The 14,682-nt window shown below is 35.8% G+C and overlaps 1 protein-coding gene across 3 annotated transcripts in view; it reads right to left on the reverse strand.

The window, feature by feature from the left end:
* The window catches only part of KAT6B (K(lysine) acetyltransferase 6B), a 166,073-nt gene that overhangs the window by 25,903 nt on the left and 125,488 nt on the right, over positions 1-14,682 (reverse strand). For all 3 annotated transcript variants that reach the window (XM_004680752.1, XM_004680751.1, XM_004680750.1), the window contains exon 13: positions 12,179-12,272. In XM_004680752.1, the coding sequence (XP_004680809.1) occupies positions 12,179-12,272 (94 nt within the window). The remainder of the gene's footprint in view (positions 1-12,178; positions 12,273-14,682) is intronic.

Raw genomic sequence — 14,682 nt, forward strand, 5'->3', positions numbered from 1 at the left:
CGAAACACAGTGGAACCAATTCCTTCTGCCACCTCATATTCTCCTTTCTCATTAGGACGTGTAAAGTTATGTTCTCTGCCAGATCCAAACATCCTATGAAAACAAGATAGATAGATTAGATAGATAGATAGATAGATAGATAGATAGATAGATAGATAGATAGATAGATAGATAGATAGACAGATAGATAGATAGATAGATAAAGAGAAAAATAAAGAGAAAATTAATAGGATACTTCCATCAAAAGGGAAAACTGATTTCACTTACAGAATGTAAAAATTATAATTTAAATATTAAAGAACTTTTATCAGAAATTTATTGTGGACTATTAAAAATATTTCAATTTCTTCCTAGCAGTCACCTTTTAAAGCATTATTTTATACACATAATCCTTTCTTATGAAACCACTGGTGTTAAAAGGAAAAGATGTAACATTGTCAAGTCAGCTCTCCCCACCCCCCAAAAGTGCTAACTTTAATGCAAAGTTTATGCTGTAATATAATACATTCAGTAATCTAAACTAGAAAAAGAGATAGACACACTCTTACTTTTTACAATATTGACTATGAAAGTAAGAAAAATATTCTTACACAAGCATCAAAACACTGAAAAACAATCAAATACTGGGATATAGAGGAATGGAGAATGAAACATTTAAATTAATAAAAGACTGATGTTTATTTTTATATAAAGAAAACAAATGGATTTTTTTAAGTAATGTTGCTGGCCTTTTAAACAGGACATTTATAAAATTTATAAAACAGGCAATTTATAAAATGTCACTCAAATGAATAATAATTTAATGCATTACTCCCAGCAACATTTTTAAATTGGGATTAAAGGAAATAGGACCCCAAATTTGTTCATTCCACCATTCCTAAATAGATATAGATGATCTAAATACTCAACTCAGCAATTTCCCAACTTAAATGACTGATGCTTTTGTTACAACACAGAAGCTTACAAAGAGCAAAGCTTTTTCTCAAAGTTTCCAAAAGAATGCCAAATGCTTTTTACAATTCACATGAATATTAATTTTTATCCCCAAAGATATGCTTTAGTCAACTGACATGAAAGGAAGCCTTCACTGATACAAAAATAGAAAAACAAAAACAAAAGTGACAGTCTTTCAGGAATCAAATGTCATGGAATTTTCTCAAATTTTTAACTTTTTGCAAAAGGAGTGATACTTTCCATATTAACAGGGATACACACACAAAATTTCAGACATTTGTTTATACAAAAGTAACCCTAAGAGCTATAGCAAAATTTTAAATGTCTGTTTTTTAACTCTTTCCTTAAACATCTAGATAAAACTATAAATTACTAAGAGTCAAGTCATTCCCAATAGCTTCTTCCATCAATAATCTTTCCCTATGACTAAAAATTCATCCAACCCAGCAAAAAATAATTCTTCATATAACTATTACATCTGATATTCACCTTCATTTTATATCAAAAGATACTGCTTTTACAATTCAAAGGTATTTGATCCTAGTTTTAGACTTGTTGAAAATCAAGTCTATATTGTCTATATCCTTCTTATATTGCAGGTCACAGAACAAACTATATTATTAATCTGTTACTTTACACCAGTGTAGCTTAGAAGATGACTATTATCTCTCCTTAATTCTACTTACTACTTTCATTCTAACAGTATTCCTTTTCTTAAGTATCTACATCAAACCGACAACTTTGACTTTTCAGCTAATTGTTGGATTTTCTTTTTTTTTTTTTTTAAAAAAAAAAAAAAAAGAATTGGGGTACAGGAGGGTGAGACGATTCACCAGGAGGGTGAGACGATTCACCAGAAATGGAGTGGGGAGCAGAACAAATTGGCTAAAGTACACTGCTGAGGGGAGCAGTGGGTGTAAGAGGAGGTCTGCTGGACTTGTGGGTAGTTCCCTGGTCAAGACAGAATTTGTGGTGCAGTGGCTGGCTATAGCTTCTTAGTGCTATCCTTAACCCCTTGCACCACCAGGGCCCAAAATTGATTATTTTAAAAATACTATTTTACAACCAGCAGAAATTATAAATCTGTGTTTAGATTTACCACCATGAGAGGATGCTATTAAATTTTACTTCAGAATATTCTACTCCAACAATAACATCCATATATTTTTTCCTTGAAACCCAAACTGAGTACATAGAAAGAACACTGATTTCACCAATAAGAACATGACTTTTCTTTTTCTTGTTTTTAAAGTGAAACACGCTTGTCTTGTCTTTATCTTAACTGAGAAAATGGCATAGAGAGTTGGACAGAATCCTGTGTGTCTGAATGTCCATTACCCTGTGGGCGAGGACTGGATCATTTATCCTTTATGTTCTTCCACCTAGGCTGACCCTGGCACAGGTGATGTAAAGCATGTTTGCTGAAGAAAGGGTTGAAGGGACAAGTAGCTGAAGATGCACAAACAAAAAGACTGAGAAGAGATCTGAATACATTTGAGCATTCATGTCATCATTTACTTTTTCAACAAATCTTTTTTTTTTTTTAAGATTTATTTTATGTGTATTAGAACTGGATTACATTCCAGAGATGGGGGCCTGTGAGAAGAGTCACCATAGATAGAGAGGGGAGCAGAACAGGTGGATCTACTGAAATATACTTTTAAGTGGAGCAGTGGGCAAAGTCTGAAAGCTCTGCTGTGCCCTGGGGTCAGCTCCCTGGATGGGCATTTAACTTAGGCCTTAGTGGTGACAGCGCTGAACTTAACCCCTAGACCATCAAGGAGGCCCTTCAACAAATCTTTTAGTGTACCTACTAGGTTTAGCATTGTGCTCAAAGATTGGAGTTTAGGATGAACAAATCCTGGTCCTAAAGATTGTATAGATTATTAGTTTTTCTGATATTAATTATCTGAGTGAAATTCACTATTAGAGCTTTTCAAAAGGACCTGGTGAAAATGTTGATGAATTTTAGAAATACCAACAAAGAAAAGGTTTGTTAGGGGGAAAAAAATCTACTTGCATGCTAAGACCTGACAAAATTATGAGTTACGTAAGCAAAATATTAGCTACAAACCATATGTTTCATATTTACAATGTTTTCATGGAAGCAATGAATGCAAACTATTCTATGAGAGCTATTTATTTGCTCTTATTTATGACAAGCTTCGTTAAAAAAAAAAGACAAATAAATCATTAGCTGCACTCCTTCATGCAACTCATTTCAATGCATTCAGTAACAGTCAACCTCTGAATAAATCACTGAGAGCTCAATTTTCAAGCCCTGATGCTATCTTTAGCATATTAAAATATACTGTACTTCATTCCAATGTAACACAACAGTAATGACAAAGACTTTTAGGGAAACATGAGAAATTAAGGGAAAATAGTCATTTCCTTATTGTATTACAAACTAGAATCCCATTACAATATATTATCATTATGCTTGATTACCTACTTGATTACAAAGGTTAAAACATGTCTTCTAAAAACCAGGAAAAGTTGAAGGATACAGCTGCTGGTCCTATCTTCCAACAAGTGTGATGGGGCATATAGGAAAGGAGGGTACTATCTTAGAAAGGTCTATCAAAGACTCAAACATCATTTCAAAAGCATAAATTAGTATACTTTAATGATAGCTTTCACTGTGCGCTCAGGGAACATTGCTGCTGGCAAAACTATGCAGAGAGAAGTTTTCTTAAATTCTTAAGATAAGGTTGGAGCTTTCCTATTAGAATAAATGCATGAAGAAGTGCATTATCCAATTAAAGGGAATGAATGGCAAGCATGTCTTCAACCAACTGTGTGTAAATATGAGTTTAGCAACAGTTCTCCTTTGTATCTAAGGTTTACAGTGGGTAATGACAATATTTTTTTCTCATGCAACTTAAATGGTCTTAAGATACAAGATACACTTGAACAAAAATACCAGACTTCAGAAGAAAGCAGCACACACACCTAACATCATTTGTAAGTAAACCACAGCTGACTGAATATGCCCTAATAAAATAAAATAAAATTCTCTTTCCTTAGAATCACATGTGAGAAGAGAAAAAACATTAAGAAAGTGCTTCTCAAAGGAATTAATTTAACATTTGTTCAATAAACAATAAGGATCTATTAAGTCCTAGGTTCATCCAGGAAGTGAAACTGTAACAGAGAACAAGATCTATACTTCCATGAAGCTTACTTTCAGTAAATGGGCAATAAGTAATATATACAAAAGACATATACAACTTTCTAATGATTTTGCACTTGTTCATCCTAGATCATTAAAAAAAAGAAAAAAAGAAAAAAGGTCAGCGCCACTGAAATAAAAATTGCATAAGTAGTTAAATATCACATGTCAAATCTTAACTCCTTACAGGGAGTTAAGTGTTGCAGTCATTTATCATCTTCCCAAGAGACATCTATCACAGTTAGGATATGAGCTTGTAAACTTATAGACTCATAAATGGGTCAACCACAGACTTCTTCTAGTATTACACACTAATTACAGATTCAGTTTTTAAACAACATACAGACTTCATGAAAGTCCAGTTGAAACACCTCAACATGTAAGCTTATGAGCAAAGGGGATTTATTGAAATGGGTGCCTGATTTATTCAGTTACTCCTACTGCCCCTTGTATAGCTGTCAAGGGAAAACCGAAAGTATCACACAACTTTAATATTAAATAAACAAGGTTAAGAATTGAATCTACATATAAATTTTCATGATTAGTCTACAAAAAAATTCTAATGTGTGAAATGACTGAATTAAGTATAGTTACATAATCCAATTTGCATAATGGATAACTTTGTTGTCCACATAGAAGTCTCAAAAAACCTAAGATCTAAGTTTGTAGGTCTTTGGACCTAGTGTCATTTATCCTTTGTAGCATCCCCATGATAAAGGGTGCTACAAAGAAGGAAAAATCAATATGAGATCTTTTACTTTAAATTCTGAAAAGAATATGAATTTCATCAAGTGCTTTCCCCTGAATTTGTAATAAACAACCTTTCTGTATATCACTTTCTGTTTTTTCCTCAATCTTTTTTTATCAGTGACCTCCTCTTTTTTTTCCACCAATGTCCCTATTTCTCTAGTTCAAATACAAAAAAGCTAAATTCTTGTGGCCCCTGATCTCTATGGTGAGCCTTTTGAACTTACTTCTTTAAAATCCAATTTTAAGCCACATTTCTTCCAAAGTACGTTTATTATTTCTTAGTTAAACCTCCTTCATTGTGGCACACAACACTGGTAAACTTGGGTATGTTTCTGTGTCCCCTAAAGAAAAATGTTAACAGTAACCAGCTTCCTAGATTACTGTGAGGACTAACCTCAGAAATGTTAGCTATTCTTAGGACTTTAATTTGAAGTTGAAATACTGACTTCTTTTAGTTTCCTTGATACCATTCTCTCCGGATTCTCTGCCTGCATCTGGATCCTTTTCAATTTCTTCAATGACTTCTTTATTCCATTAGCTCCATAAGGTTGGCACTTCCAGAACTCCTTCTTTAGCCCTGTCAGCGCTATACCCTTCCAGATTGTCCTTATGTTCTCAACTACCCCCACATACGCAAGACTCCTCCTATCTCCCTTTAATGCAGACCCCTGTTGAATTCCAAACTCCAAAAGCTGCATGCGGATGTCCAAAAATTACAGCACATGCACTTTTCCAAGCTCAGTTTGTTCATTCATTCAACAATGTTTATTGAACACCACCAGATGCTCTACTTGTCACAGAATGAATAGGAAAATAGCTCCCTCATTTCCATGCATCCTCATTGCTACTGCCCTAGGCGAGGCCTTCACTGACTCTAGTTTCTTTTTTAGTTACAGAAAAGAACAGAGTAAGAAAATTAATTCTAATTCTAGACATAACCTGAAAGTTTACTTCCTTCTTTTTTTGCATCTAGTTTTACATAATTGAGAACATACAATATATTATTTTCAAAGTCACTTATTTATCATAAGCATTTTCCTATTTTACTAAATATTCTTCAGAAACATACTTCTTAATGATTAATAATGCTCCATCCATATAGATGTACCATAATTTTCTCAGGGGAATGGTGCTCTTATCTTTGAATATTGAGACTGTTTCAAGCTGTTTTTCTATTATAAATAATGACACAATGAAGGTCAAATGTACCAAGACATTAACTCTTTGAGTGATGGGACTATGAAAGATATCACTTTTTCCAGGCAATATGTCGTCTTCTCCCCCCTCCCCCCCATAACTTTCTCCTTTGAATTTCTATTGCTAAAGTTGAGGGAGATTTGAGAAAAAGGGAAATTCATGATTGAAAAATAGTAAGTATGAAATTATCAATATATAGTGATTAAACTACGTTGCTATCCTTAGAACAGATTATTTTCAAAAAATGTGTTAGATGATTTTGATATATAGTGCCAAAATTCTGAGAAATGCTACCAACTAACACTTTCTCTAGCATGAAAATAAGAAAGTTCTAACTTAGTTAGATTTGGGTAAATTTTCAAGTATTTGCTAATTTGGTAGGCAAAAGTTATAATCTTACAGTCATTTGAATTTTCATTTTTTAAGTCACGAACAATGTTTTAGTAACATTTTAAATAGCCATATGTACTTGACAGAGTTCAGAATACAGTGGCGAAGAGTCAAAGTACTTGGACTTAAATTGCAGCCACAACATTCATTATTTGAAAAACTGTCTCCACTTTCTCAATCACACAATAAGGTGAAATGAAAAGTACATACATCAAGTATTCTGGATTGAAAGAATCAGTATAGGAGGATTCTTAGGAATGTAGCTGGCACAGATTAGGCACTCAGTAAATGTCAGCAATGCCGCTGCCACCAATGATTTTTGTTTTCTGTATATCAGCTCTTTGCTCATTTTTCAATTAGGGTTTGTTTTAACCCTGTCAAATCTTTCTTATTATATTTGTTTAAATATTACAGATATAAAAACTCTGCCTCACTCATTTATTGAAAACATCTTTCCCATTACATTTGCTTTTAAATTTTAAGGCTTTTTTTATGGCACATACGTACTACACTTTTATATAATCAAGTCCATCTGTATATTCTTATGCAATTTCCCCCCATTGCTTTGATGCTTTGGACGTCCTTGACCATGCAAAGATCACATAAATAATTGCTTATCTAGGCCCTCCCTGGTGGCACAACAGGTTAAAGTGCAGCACTGCAAGTAAGCCACAGCCACTTCAGTGCAAGTTTGATCCCCAGCTGGGAGGTGACCCACATGGCGCAGCAGACCTCTCCTGTCTCGCCCACTGCTCTCCTCAACAGTGTACTTTACTTGCCTGCCTGTTCTGCTCTCCACCCTGTCTCTGGTGAATCCTCTCACCTCCCCTGTACCTCTTACCTGTACCCCAGAATAAATAAATAAATAGATCTTAAAACAAAAAAAAAAGGATGGAACTAAGTTTTAAAAATTAAATTGTATATGATTTCGTCCACTTTCAAAATATTTTTGTATATTTGGTTTTTGTTAATCATCTAAGTCATTAAGCTACCTGGAATTTCTTTTGTAATTACTCAAATGTTGAGTATGTTGCCTCCCTTGGTCATGTGTTTGAATATGCTGGTTCTCTGAATGTTTTCACTTCATCTTTTTTGAACTCAAAATTTGTAATGGACAAGTATACTATCAACCAATTGTTGATTTGTCTGTGAACTTGACCATCTAATAAGAACTACTATGTCTTCATTTTTGTCACTGATATTAGCTGAGTTCAGCCTACGGTGTCCTAAATTAACAAAGGTTGAATGAGAAAGTTAAAAAAAAAATGAAGTGACTCTTCTCTTTCTCAATTCTCTAGGTCAGGCTCAAATAATGTACACAATGATGCCAACCTCTCTCACTAACACAAGATACAATGTTTTGCAATTACTGCTGAATCAGCTGGCTTTCTCTGGGTCTCTCCTGGGCCAGCTGAGGGAAAAGAGGGCAACTGAGAATAGCAAAACAGAAAGTACATGTGAGTGAAAAATGTTAACATCTGATGGAACTGGGTGGAGAGTATCTGGAAATTCTTGCTATTATTTTTGTAACTTCCTTAAAGTCTGAAAGCCTGAACTAATTTCAAAGTGAGCTGGAAAAGGTAATGCTGGGCAGTTCTGGTAGCAAGGGCAGACTTTGGCTGGGGAAGGCACACTCGGTTACCCCCTGAGTACCTGAGAAGAGAGCAGCCACTTGCTTTGCCCTAGAAAGTGAGAAATCACAAAAGTTTGTGGAGAAGGCCTGTCTCTGAAGTCTGGGGGAATAAGACTGGGAAAGAGAGTGGACTGGATGGTATGTATATATAGAGAGAGATGGGAAAGACTAAAATTTTCAGACTGTAGAAGAGAAAGAATCTCAGGATGCAGGAATAAGAGATGAGCTATCAGTTTGTTTTTTTTTTTTTAAGATTTATTTATTTTCTGCATACAGAACTGGGGTATAGGCCAGAGGTGTAGAGGCAGTGAGAGAATTCACCAGAGACAGAGTGGGGAGCATAACAGGCAAACTGACAAAGTACACTGCTGAGGGGAGCAGTGGGCGGGCCAGGAGAGGTCTGCCACGCCATGTGGATCACCTCCAGGGCAGGGATTGAACTGATGTTGAAGTGGCTTTAACTTCTTAGTGCTGTGCTTTAACCCGCTGCACCACCAGGGAGGGCCGAGCTATCAGTTTTAACCCAAGATACTCACTCCTTTCTCTACCCACTTAAGTTCTGGGTAAAGAGTCACAAAGTCCGTGAGGTAAGGAGTTGGTGTCCTTTAGTCATTCTGGTCAAGCTCTGCAAATGACATCCAGGACCTCCGCTCTTACAAATCCCATGTAATCTGCCCTAGGAAGTGAGAGAACTTATTCCAAGGGCAGCATTTAGGTCCACGGACAACCATTTCAATTCTCTCAACTGGAGAGCAGTCTTGAACCTGTGATCCTCTATATTCAAATAAAACATATTTTGTACATCCTCAGATCTAGTGTAAAGTGGGCAGCTGAGGAGCTAGTTTTCTTTTTGCTGGCTCTCATTTCAGCTTGTTAAACTAGTAGCTATTATGGACAAAATAAAAATATTCCTGATATACAACTTTATTTGAATTACTGAAAATACCTCCCTGACCAAAACATCCTCAGGATCTTGTAATAAGTGTATCCATTAAAGGGTCCCTTAAAAAAACCTGTAACCCTGAGTTCTGAATTATGAGTTTGAAAATGATTGTAAGAGGTCATGCGGTTCATCCTTTCCTTTGGCAAAGGATTAGATCTAAATCTTCCTAGAAGATACTTATCTACTACTATTTGAGGTAACTGCCAGAAGGAGGTATTATCAATTTTTTTCAGTTACCTATTCTATCTTCTTTAAAACTTGGGTTGCTAGACATTTTTTGGTTTTAAATTGAATTCCTATTGAGTTCCCATTTTCTATGAGTGTTGAAAAATTCTTCCTCTAGTCTCCTCTTCCCTGAAGGAATAACACCAAATCCCCTTTCAACTCTTTAACCCTTTACTGTAGGGGCAATGACAGATGACACAGGAAAGACAAAGTCTAAAATTATACTCTTAGCACCTCATTGGTTGGACACACCTCACTGGATGACATTCATCATGATGCTACTGAAGCCATCCAGAAAATGTTCCATTGCTTTCTATAGTTTATATCAAAGACAGACTTGAATAAAATTTTCACTGAAATGGTTAACACGAGGATATAACATTTGAAAGGAATGTCTTTGTTCTTAGGCTGTTCCACTAGGAAGGCCTCAGTGCTAGATCATGCTGTACAAATATGATGCTATAGTATTTGGAGACATGCATTTTTACCTAGTAAGTACCAGCCCCTTTTTAACTTTAGGTAGAAAATTATTGTGGGCAGTGACCATATCACTTTAGGGGTTCAATTCAAATAACAAAAATTTATCTACAATATATTTGTAGACACAAATACAGTTCTACTGACTACAGAGAGGGTATCCAAGGAGTTTATGGGAAACTCAAAGTCTGACACAAATCAGTATTTACCAGGGAAATATACAGTGAGTCTGAAACAGAGATCAGGAGCCAAGAAGGGAACAAGATTAAATTCCATGAGGTTGGGTCAAACAGAGGAAGTTTTTGAGCTAGGTCTTACAGTGGGTGGGATTTTGGAACATGAGAGGTTGGGAAAAGAGGAAGTAGTCATTTCAGGGAAAGCAAAGAATGGGAGTTTGGGAACATGCTCAGAATTCTGAGGAGGAGATTATTAAGTGAAGAAGCCTAAAAATAATGTGGAATTAGAGTTAGAACATCTTGAATATTGACCTAAAGAATCTGCCTTATTCTATAGGCATGCTGACATTATTAAACATTTAAAGTTTGGCCCTCCCTGGTGGCGCAGCTGGTTAAAGCACTATACTAAGAAGCTAAAGCCACTTCCGCATGAGTTCGATCCCCGCCAGCCCTGGAGGTGTCCACATGGAGTGGCAGACCTCTCCTGACCCTCCCGCTGCTCCCTTCAGCAGAGTACTTCGTTGATCTGCCTGTTCTGCTTCCCGCTCTCTCTCTGGTGAACCCTCTCACTGCCCCTGCACCTCTGGCCTGTACCCCAGTGCTGTACGCATAAATAAATAAATTAAAAAAAAAAACATTTAAAGTTTGAATGGCTCTATGCATTTCAGAAATTATTATATTTATGAACAACTTACAAATGGTGGCCGCAAAAACTTCAACACAAAACAAGTAGATATACCCTCAGAACTGATTATAGTTAGGTCTGTGGGGGGAAAAATAGGTGAATTCAGGTAAGTGGGCCCTTCTTGGGCTAATTAGCTCAAGAATTGATAAGGCCAAGTAATAAGTTAACAACTAGAAATGTTAATGAAAAGTAAAAAAAAAAAAATAAATAAAAACACCTCAAAGAACAAGTAATATTCTTCAATGCTAATAAAACCACACAAATTAGCCTAAAACTATTCTTACCTCACAACCAGACATTACTATTTAAATGTCTAAAAAATACAGATTTAAACTCAATATATTTCTTCAGAGTTTTTCTTGAGCACATTTACTTTATAGTTTTTTGCATGTGAGGTATTACCTTACGAAGATTATGTTATTTCCTAAATTTTCCTTCTTTTCATTTAAAGTCAGACAAATGACAATATGGTAATGAAGACACACCATTCCTAGTGACAGACTTTCAAATGATCAGAAATGAATATTATCATGGGATAGCTGGCGTTCATGTTTTCTTGACATTTTGCACATCTCCAAATATCATCCTAATATTATATTTACACATCCAACACAATATAAACAAGGAGAATAAAACTAGCATTTCCCCCTCACTACCCTGCACATATTTTTACATATTATTCTGTTTTTAACTGAAGAGACCAAGATGATACAAATGTGTAAAGAAATATTTCCTGGGTACTCTAGATATAAACATGCTCTTAATTTCCATAACAGAAAAAGGGAAATTACCAAAATAAGATAAATATCTCTACTAAAGAAGCTCAAAGGGCGAGTTGGTTACTTAGGGTATTATTTTTCTTTTTCTTTCTTTTTTTTTTTTTAAAGATTTATTTATTTGTGCATGGGGTACAAGCCAGATGCTTAGGGGCGGTGAGAGGCTTCACCAGAGACAGAGTGGGGAGCAGAACAGGCAGATCGACGAAGTACACTGCTGAGGGGAGCAGAGGGCAGGTCAGGAGAGGTCTGCCACGCCATGTGGTCACCTCCTCGGGGCAGGCTGGAATCGAACTCATGCGGAAGTGACTTTAGCTTCCTAGTGCTGTGCTTTAACCCGCTGCACCACCAGGGAGGGCCAGGGAATTGTTTTTCTAAACAGAAATATCCCGTTCCTGCTCTGCACAGTACAAAATTATAGGCAAAATTTAAGAAAGCTGAAAATCCTTTTAAATAACACTTCCTTTAGCTTTAATCACAAATAATTGCCTCTTTTGGTGCTAATGAACATGAGCACCACGAAATGGAATGTAATTCTGCCAGTTCATTCAGGGTAACGGCTTTGTGAGCTAGTGCATTGCTGAGAGATCTGGTCTCGATTTCCTAGAGTACAGTAAGTGAGCAGCAGTAAATTCTTCACTGGAGGGAGATTTTCTAACCTATGTAAATATAAATAGAAAACCCTTATCTATTGATAAAAACAACAAAGTAGATTAAATAAAGTTTTATGTCTCACTATTTCCTTCAACATCTATCAGTTCCCTGTATCATGAAAGTAAATAAAGCATTTCACTTACTGAAATCAATGAGAAACCGTCCAAATCCTTGCCTTTGGTGCTGGGGCATGATCATTATGCAGGAGACATTATACTTCTGCTGGCAAAGCTTTTCCTGAGGGAAGAAGAAACAGATCAAGTATGTCAGAGCTCTGCTGAAGTGGGCGATTCCCTGCACCTGCCACTGTCCTTGTACAACTGTCCACTAAAGTGAGTCAATGTGTTAGGTCAGGATCAAGCAGGATAATCCTACTGCGTTAATCAATTAAACTATCAGCTAATGACAAGCCATTAACTCCCAGCATTCCTCTCAATGCTTTTATTCTTGGAAATTGGTACTGTAAAATATGAATAAAGAATAAAAGGAATATGAACCAAATGAAACAGAACAGACAGTATGGAAGGAGTTCTTCCCTTCATCAAAAAACTTGGGAAAGGGGGAAAAAAAACAAACCACCACCCAGTGGGTTAACTTAGGACTTAGCCGGCTACCTTGCTAAATAACATACAATTCTGCAAAGGCAATCTGTCTTCTGCCTTTGAGCAAATGTCCCAGTGAAACTAAAATAGTACATGTGTGGGTAGACTCACACGAATACATTTCTCCTATGAAAACAGTCAAAGCAAAAAGCTAGAGAAATAATCTGCATTTCAAACCAGGAAAACAAAAAACACAACAAAAGGAAGAAATCCCAAAGCCTTCAAACAAAAGTGAGGTTGAAATATTACCATTAATCTTAAACCAGGAAGAAAACTGGGAAGAATATGATGGGAAACAGTTCTTACAGTTAAAGAAGAATTCAAATTTTCATGGGATGTGGCAGCAGAGCAGCAATATTTTATTCAGAGTACACAGAAGTCGCCAAAACCTACGCAGAGAAGATCTGGAAAAGGCTTTTGAGGTTGTGAATGCTCTGGCCAAATATAAACCACAAATAAGATGGACCACAAATGGTACTAACCACATCAAAGAATTACTTCAGAACACCCAGATCTTTAATGAACCTATTTGAAAGATCACAGGAAATGGTTGTGGAAAAAACCCTAAAGGGTAGAATTAAAGATTTCTTTGTGGAAAAGATATGCTCCCAACTTTTACACATTTGTAGCTGTCTGTGTAGCTTCTAAAAAATAAGAAGGAAGAAATATTGTGTGTAGTTTCCTAAGAAGCTAGACTGTTCACCATGGGTCATGCACAAAAATGGCAACGACCCAAATAATTAGTCAATTTTGCTAAGTCAGACAAACTGGTCCCTCTAATTCAAAAAGAAGTACTTTGGGTTAAAAGTATTCATTCTTGATGACATTTTTTAATTTGTGCAGAACTAGTCCTCCCTTCAGGAGTTTTAAAAAAAAATCTAACCCAAGAATGATTCTCCCTTCCCACATGGCTATACCGGAATTCCAATCTACAGATGAAATAACTGCTATTTCTTTCTTTCCTACTTAGAGTCATCTACTTGGAGTCATCCTACTTAGAGTCATCATTATATGCTTGGAAAGTCATATACACGCAACTATTCACACTGACCAAATAATACATCCTTAGCACATATGTTTAAATTTGTATAGTTTTTTAACATAGTTACATTTTAATTTTTGTTTCACTACATTGCCAAAGATTATTAGTATTCCAGATAGTAGTTGCTGCTACCTTGTAGAAGGAATTGTGACAAAATGAGAAAAGTTTAGCTTGTTCTGAATAACATGTTGGGGGTACCTGCAAGAAAGAGGTAGAAACTCCAAATGTAAGAGTCACTATCAACAGTAGTCCCAGAAGTCAGCTGGCAGACAAAACCAGCAGAGCCATCGAACAGTTACATTTAAACTCACATACAGCCGGTGAAATTTCATTTCCTAACAAGAATTGTAATGACCACTATACTTTCTTTTAATAATTAACTTACTTATTTTTAACTGAGGTAATATTGGGGTACCCCAGACTACTGCCAACTCACCCATGTTCCACCACCAGAGACTATTATGCTTCCTTCCTTCTTTGTTCTCTGAAATCTACCCCAAAAGCCCTCTTCCCCCAACTATTCTTTTTTTAACTCTTAGGAGAAAAAGACCTACCTACATATAAGGTGAGTAGTTTTATAAATTATATGAGCAGATTTCCAAACTTTCGTGTTAATTTTCATGGTCATCTATTGAATCCATAATGTGTAAATTAGATATTTTTCTTTATAAGCTTTATGGAATATGTGAATTCAAACACTGAGGCAGTTTCCCATGACTTCTGTCGTTTACTCATATTACTTATGGTGTCTGGGTTGATTCTTAAGTTTAGAAAAAACTACAGTTGGCAAAGGACTTTCATATTTATTCTATCCTTTGATCCACCATGAAAATGACGCTTCTATAAAGCATTCCAGTTATATTATACAAGAGTGGTTTCAGAAAAATTCACTTATCACCTAATATGAAAAACTGTATCATAAAATACAGGGTTCAGATCATTCATCTTCTGCCTAGAAGTCTCTTGATTACCATCCTAGCATATTATACCATCTCCTAGATGC

This window comes from Condylura cristata, unplaced genomic scaffold (genome assembly GCF_000260355.1).
Source record: "Condylura cristata isolate star-nosed mole 26May11 unplaced genomic scaffold, ConCri1.0 scaffold00011, whole genome shotgun sequence".
In the NCBI taxonomy this organism is placed as follows: domain Eukaryota; kingdom Metazoa; phylum Chordata; class Mammalia; order Eulipotyphla; family Talpidae; genus Condylura; species Condylura cristata.